The sequence below is a fragment of the Myotis brandtii genome, unplaced genomic scaffold, assembly GCF_000412655.1.
Source record: "Myotis brandtii unplaced genomic scaffold, ASM41265v1 scaffold448, whole genome shotgun sequence".
NCBI classification, from domain to species: Eukaryota; Metazoa; Chordata; class Mammalia; order Chiroptera; family Vespertilionidae; genus Myotis; species Myotis brandtii.
Genome location: NW_005367140.1, coordinates 37,458 through 44,812, shown reverse-complemented (window position 1 = coordinate 44,812; position 7,355 = coordinate 37,458). Strand labels below are relative to the sequence as shown.

At 38.4% G+C, this 7,355-nt stretch overlaps 1 protein-coding gene across 1 annotated transcript; it reads right to left on the bottom strand.

Annotated features, from left to right (window-relative positions):
- On the bottom strand, window positions 1–2,718 carry LOC102257524 (olfactory receptor 1361). Its single transcript, XM_005874633.2, has 2 exons — window positions 2,678–2,718; window positions 1–991 (listed from the first exon to the last, which is right to left on the bottom strand). The coding sequence occupies exons 1-2, from the start codon at window positions 2,716–2,718 to the stop codon at window positions 1–3; spliced, it is 1,032 nt and encodes a 343-aa protein (XP_005874695.2).
- Between the last annotated feature and the right edge of the window lie 4,637 nt (window positions 2,719–7,355).

Here is a 7,355-nt window from a genome sequence, read left to right as displayed (position 1 = left end):
TTAACTTTCCCGGGTGGCCTGGGAGCCAGGCTGGAAGTTTCCTGAGATGCAGAGTTTCCTGGAAAGCCTTTGCAGAGCTCCCTTGACCTCCTGGTTCCTCAGGCTGTAGATCAGTGGGTTTAGCATAGGGGTAACTACTGTGTAAAAGATGGCGACCTGGCGATCCTGATCCAAGTCATAGCTGGAGGAGGGCCGGAGGTACATGCGGATCACAGAGCCATATAGGAGCAGCACAACCAGAATGTGGGAGCCACAAGTGGACAGAGCTTTGCGCAGGGCAGCAAATGAGTGCATATGGGCTATGGCAACACCAATGCGGGCATAGGAACCCAGAATGAAGAAGAAGGGACTGATCACCACAGCTACCCCTTCAGTAAATATTAGCATTTCACTGACTACTGGTCGGGTGCAGGAGAGCTTCAGTAAGGGTGTGATGTCACAGAAGAAGTGGGTGACCTGGTTGCCACAGAAGGTTAAACGGGTGACCAACACACTATAAAGGAGGCTGTTGAGGCTGACAACCACCCATGAGGTCAAGGTTATGTATAGAAAGAAGCGACGGCTGATGATGGCAGAGTATCTTAAGGGGTCACAGATGGCAACATAGCGGTCATAGGCCATGGCAGCCAACAGGTGGCCTTCCATGCTGCCCACGGCCATAAAAAAGAACAGCTGGAGCATGCAGTGATTAAAGGAGATGGTTTTATTCACAGACAGCGTGTGGACCAGCATCTGGGGAACAGTGATGGTTGTGAGGAATATGTCAATAAAGGAAAGCTGGCAGAGCAGGAAATACATGGTGGTCTGAAGCTTGGCGTCTGAGAGGGCAACAATTACCAACAGGGCATTGCCCATAACTGCCACCAGGTACATAGCAAGGACAATCCCAAAAATAACTGGCTGCATCTCTGGACAGCTGGACAGGCCCAATAAGACAAAGTCCGTTACCTCTGTCCTGTTTCTAGTGGCCATAAGACACAATCCACATTCCCTGTGAAGAGCAAGTGTTAAGATCAAATAATGCTGAAATTTACTCTGGGATAACTATTAGGAAACATCTTTTCTTGCATGAATGGCTCTAGTTTCCAAAAGAGTTGTTTGTTTTTTTTCATTTAATTCATTTCCCTTGCCATGATCTTTCTATCCAACCACTCACTCATCCACTCTTTAGTTTATTCCAGGTTCATTGACTGATCACTGAGAATCTTTCAATTTGATAGATGCGAAGGACAGCAAGATAAATTATACATGGTCTCTGCTTTTAAGAAATTCACTATATAACAAGAAAGGCATCACACTATACACAGAATTTCCTTGATGCTTGTTATGAGCATACTAAATGTCACACATTTGGTTCTCACACTATACACAGAATTTCCTTGATGCTTGTTATGAGCTGAAGAGCATACTAAATATCACACATTTGGTTCTCAACAACAATCCCATATGATAGAAACTACAGTACTTTCAGACCCATATTACAGATGAGAAAAGTAAATCAAAGAGACTACTGTATTAAAGATCTGAGAGACAAAAACTGGACTTGACCCTGTATAGTTTTGTTGAACTTAAGCACCACACTTGGCTAGCTGTCAGAGTTGGAGAGGAAAGGGAAAGATATCAAGACTCCAGCCAGATGTCAGTTTCTACATCCTTGATGGGGGCACTGGAGTAAAGATCTGGTCCTAACTTTGTATGTTCTTTTGGGAGGGGAGTTTTTATTCCATTAAGTCAACTAAATTTACCTGAAATGAGAGTAGAAGCAATTAATATAATCATTACTTTTATTAATGATTAATTTTCAATTAATAATAAAATCTTACAGGGATAGAATTCTCATGTCTTTTCAGCTCAGGTTTTCCCTATAGGCAGATCTACATGGTACACCAAAGAGGTAACTTTCTGAGGCTGCTATATGGATAAGGATATTTTGATGAAATACTATTTTTCTTTGTGAATGTGGGAAAATAATTTTAAAATAGTAGAGTATAAGAGAACATATAATGAAAAGCAGAGTTCTCTAACTTTGCCCACCTCCATGTTTAATTAGTTTTAACTCGTCTGGTGGTTCATAACGTTAATGCCTTTAAATAATATACTATTTGTTTATAATCTATGTAACAATTTTATCAATTTAGGATTATCTTTTGACTTTATTATGAAAGATGAAGTTTTATCTTGTTTACATAATCCTCACTCTTTTCTCCTCCCTTTCCCCCATTTTTGGATGATTATTTTAGTTCTCCAATTAGTTACTTTTTTGCTTTTAAATAACATAGTTAAATCTGTATTTCTTATTCCATCAACTTAAGGCTATACCTATCATCTTCACCCCTGCAACCTCCCTAACTTTGGAAAGCTGTACTATATTTGTTTATTGTCAAAATTGAAAAAACATATAAATTAGGAGTTATAACTATAGGTAACTCTTCCAGGTAAAAGAGAATCAACAGAAAACATTTATATTAGTATAACTATGTAAGTATGTTTCACTGCAGAGCCAAATGGTGTGCTATGGTTACATTTATTCTTTGATGAGACCAGTGTTCCACCCAACTAAAGGAGAATACTCCTAACATTGAGATAAAGAATCAAAACTATTTAAGGACATCTCTCTTGGTGCTTTCTTTAATCTAAAGATCACACATAAAGCAGAAACTTAAAATGTAAAACTTACCTTTTGTCTTTATTTCTCCCTGTATCCTTCTCTGTGTCCATAGATATAGCTCAACTATATGCTGTTGTGGGCCTATTACTCATTCAAGGCAGTGGCCACATAGGGATGTCTATATTGAGGTATAGATGAAGGTGAAAGAGAAGAAGAGATGAGAAGAAAGGGAGAGGGAATAAGCCTCTTCCTGGGGAAAGGGAGAGAAAATGGCTTCTAAGGGGCAAAAAGAAACAAAAAGTATAGATTTATCCACTTTGAGGATAAGAATGTAATAACATAGAGTCCATTTTCCCCAAGTACAGCAAAACTGTATTTTTAAACCAATTATATGCAATAAGAGTAATAAGCAGTTGCAGTGCTCTTACTCGCTGACTTCATCAAGAGTCATCTCTTTATCTTTCCTATTTTTCAATATCTCAACATGCTCCCATCAGAGCCTGAGCTCTGTGGATCCTGTTCAGACAACTTTGAGGGATCAAGGATGCTGATGCCAGAGAGAAGAGTAATTTGTTAGAATAAATATGAAGATATGCACATGTACAGACTTCAACACCTTAAGATAGTAACCTAAACTGAAATCTGGCAAACAGAAACAAAAGGAAGAATCCCTGAAATGAGAACAAAAAGTATCTCAGGTCCTCTAATTCCCACCTGCTGCTTCAGGGACATCTAGAGTAACAGTTAAGGGAGGGAGCTAGAGTGTCAAGGCCTAAACCTGCTTACCGGTATTCTTGTCTTTCTTCTTTGATGAAAGCACAAAGGGACATATGAGTCTTCACTGTTTTATCAATATCTAAATCTTAGGAATGTGGACTAGTTAATGTCTTTAGTCTAAATTCTATTTCTAGTCCATACCCTGTGTTGATGAACCACAAATATTGAATCTGAGATATGTAAATTAGAACTTCCTTTTTCTCTGTCTCAAGAATATATCTTCCAAATTCTTACAAAATAAATTGGACCCTCTGTCACACATTTCTTGTACCTGGAAACTATGAAATGTCTCTCCATACCCTACCTTATTGCATGATTATATTCTCCATCCACACCTTCATTTTTTCACTCAAAAACCGACCCCTTTGTGTTATTATTGACAATTCCTCCATCCCATTGCTTACCTTTAATACTTTTACCACATTCTATTCATTGGTCTTCTTGGAAAAAATATCATACAATTTTCTACAAGAGGATTATAATGTCTTATTTTCTATTCCCTTTTTATTTACTATTAGGGCAGATTATAACCTTATCCTCACCTTTTCTCTGTATCCAACATCATACACTCAAGTTAGAAAGTCTGAGTAGAGCTCCTAGCTACATTCTCACAAAATTAGAGATTGCCTTTGTGTAATTTTCCATAAAAGCCCTCTTAAGCCCTGACCGGTTTGGCTCAGTGGATAGAGCGTCGGCCTGCAGACTGAGGGGTCCCAGGTTCGATTCCGGTCATGGGCATGTACCTTGGTTGTGGGCACATCCCCAGTAGGGGGTGTGCAGGGGGCCGCTGATCGATGTTTCTCTCTCATCGATGTTCCTAACTCTCTATCCCTCTCCCTTCTTCTCTGTAAAAAAATCAATAAAATATATATATTTTTTTTTAAAAAGCCCTCTTAGGACAACTCATCCCATTGAGGCAGCCTCGCTTACATGTATGCACTCTGAGACTCTGGCCCCCAGAAGCCTCCAATTGAGTTCGGATGAAATATTGATTAGAATGGGCTGAGCCCTTCTATCTTTCTTTATAAACACGGACTGTAGCTCAGGAGTCTGCTCCTCCTTCCTTGTACCTAGATCTCACTGAGGCAAAAAAAAAAAAAAAAATTCTGAAAACAAGTATGTCTTTAGGGAAGGTCTACCCTACGGGGATCACCATAGCTTTGCAGTGTCAACAGGTGGGCAAGAAAAAACCCCAAGGAGAAATTGATTCTCATTTCATCACCTCAAGAAACCATCTTTTCTAACCTATCTAACTAATGCAGCTGAATTATTTTAATTCAGCTGCATTAGTTGCAAGGCATGAGGCTTTATGAGACAGCAATAGGACAACTCTGACCACTCTTCAATGACTTCCTCATTTCCCACCCTCATCTAATTGCATGCTTTTGCTGGATTTCATCCAGGCACTTTATCTATTTTTAGGAACTATCATCCTCAGAATACTTGATTTAAACAAGTCTTTGAGTATAAAAGAAAGAGCAGGATATAGAGCAGCACATCAAAAAACCTGAGACTAAGCAAACTGGAGAAATTTTTTGACTCATTTTAAAATATAGTAATAATGACATATGGCTTATTGATATAAATTATATATTATGGGAATGGTTACAAACTGAATACATACCAGTATTTTCCACCATTGACCTGCACAGAAGAAACTCAGTCCCATGCTAACTACTAATTGGTATATATGATCAAAATTCATTGGAAACACAAAGAGATTCTAATCAATCAAAATGTAATCAATTTCCTCAAAAAGTGTAATACATTTATTCTTGTTTGCAGAGCAGCTATTTGATTTTCTAACAGTCCTACTTACTTTGGGGGAAAATAAGAGGACTGAAAATGGTTGGATAGATTCATTTCTCCCAGTCTCACCCTAAGCAGACAGTCCTGAATTTTAGGCTGTTTTTGACTCCCTCTGAGTCGTTACCCCTGCCTATACGTGTACAGTCCATGTTTATTAAGTCTTCCAATCCAAATAATGGATTGGAAGACTTAATACTAGTATTGTTAAAATGGCAAGTGTCCACAAATTGATCTACAGATTGAATGCAATCTCTATCAAAATCCCAATCAATTAATTTATAGAAATGGAAAAGGGAATCCTAATATTCATATGGAATTGCAAGGGGCTGGGTAGAGATAGGCAAAGGGGGGAAACAGGAGACATCTGTAATAGTGTCAACAATAAAAAATTGATTGATGTCTGGCAGGCATGGCTCATTGGTTGAGGGTCAACCATGAACCAGGAGGTTATGGTTCAATTGCCGGTCAGAACATATGCAGGCTCGATCTCTAGTGGGGATGTACAGGATGATTTTCTCTCATCATTGATGTTTCTCTCTCTCCCTTCCTCTCTGAAATCAATAAGAATATATATCTAAAAAATCAATTGACAAAAATAAATGGGTTTATTTCTGGACTCTCAATTATATCCCAGTGATCTGTAGGTCTATCCTCTCGCAAGTACCATGAATGCTGCAATGAACACAGGGTGCATATATCTTTCTGAATAAATGTTCCAAATTTTCTGGGTAGATACCCAGGAGAAGGGTTTCTGGGACATATGGTAACTATTCTTAATTTGTTTAGGAACCTCCAAACTGCTTTTCATAGTGGCTATACCAGTTTACATTCCCACCAGCAGAGAATGAGGGTTCCTTTTTCTCCATAACCTCTCCAACACTTGTTATTACTTGTCCCGTTGATAATAGCCATTCTAACAGGTGTGAGGTGGTATCTCATTATAGTTTTTTTTAAATATATTTTTGTTAATTTCAGAGAGAGAGAGAATCATCAATGATGAGAGAGAATCATTGATCAGCTTCCTCATGCGCACCCCCTACGGGGATCGAGCCCACAACCCAGGCATATACCCTTGACCAGAATTAAACCTGGGACCCTTCAGTCCACAGTCCGACACTCTATCCACTGAGCCAAATTGGCTAGGGCACTCATGGTTGTTTTGTTTTTAATTACTTTATTGTTTATGGTATTACATATGTGTCCTTATCCCCTCCATTACCCCCCTTAACGCCCCCCACTCATGCCCTCACCCCCCTGTTGTCTGTGTCCATTGGTTAGGCTTATATGCATGCATACAAGTCCTTTGATTGATCTTTAGTTTTGATTATCACTTCCCAAATAGCTAGTAAAGTTGAGCATAAGATATATTATTTTAATGTACCATTGTGGGAGAAAATGCTGCCAATTAAATGCTGCCATATATTTAAATTCACCCCATATAAGAGATGTTAAAATGTGGGAAAATATTAGTGTCTCAAATATCAGCTATCAATAAAATATGAGAGGTGGATCATACAAAATATAGAGTATAGTTTCTGAAATCATGCCTGCATTTGAATTAATGCTTCAAAGAAAAGTAGTCCTTATGCTAAAAGTACAGACTTTCAAGTTTAATCTGGCAAAGTAAGGCAAAATTTGTGCTCCATTAGTCATTTGAAAGCTGTTCCTTAATATAAAACTTTAACTTTGTCAGGGAAAAACAGAGAGGTTCAACTACATGGTTTGGATTCAAATGGCCTTTGGTTCAAGTTATGTTTAATAGTTACCCTGTTTTTCTAAGTCACTATAAAAATGAAGACAATAAGTACACATGGTATGAGGTGGTTGTGTGGGTTGCATGAAAAAAGCTTATAAATTACTGAAGACGTGATAGTTGTCTTCCTTTAAGTGAAAACTTATGTGACAATGAATGTGATTTGTGTTTAATGACAATTCACATACTAAGGGAGCAGAAAAGACATTCCATTAGTTCATCAAAGAATGCTTTTTGTAAGAGGCTGTGTTTGAGCTTGAAGACCCGGGTGAAGGGATAAGAAAGTGAAGTGAGTGAATTGTAAGATGTGATTAGAAATAAGTGACAAGAAATAGGCAATGTGCATTTGGCAGGGCATGTTGGGATCCTGATGCATGAATTCTGTGTGCTTTCATGAATTAAGAAGAG

What these genes read in the sequence shown, in the direction of transcription:
- LOC102257524 (XM_005874633.2), bottom strand. Translation starts at nt 2,718, where the DNA reads ATGGACACAGAGAAGGATACAGGGAGAAATAAAGACAAAAG. An exon ending in GGGAGAAATAAAGACAAAAG is followed by an intron (nt 992 to 2,677) that starts GTAAGTTTTACA and finishes TGCTCTTCACAG; the next exon opens with GGAATGTGGATTGTGTCTTA.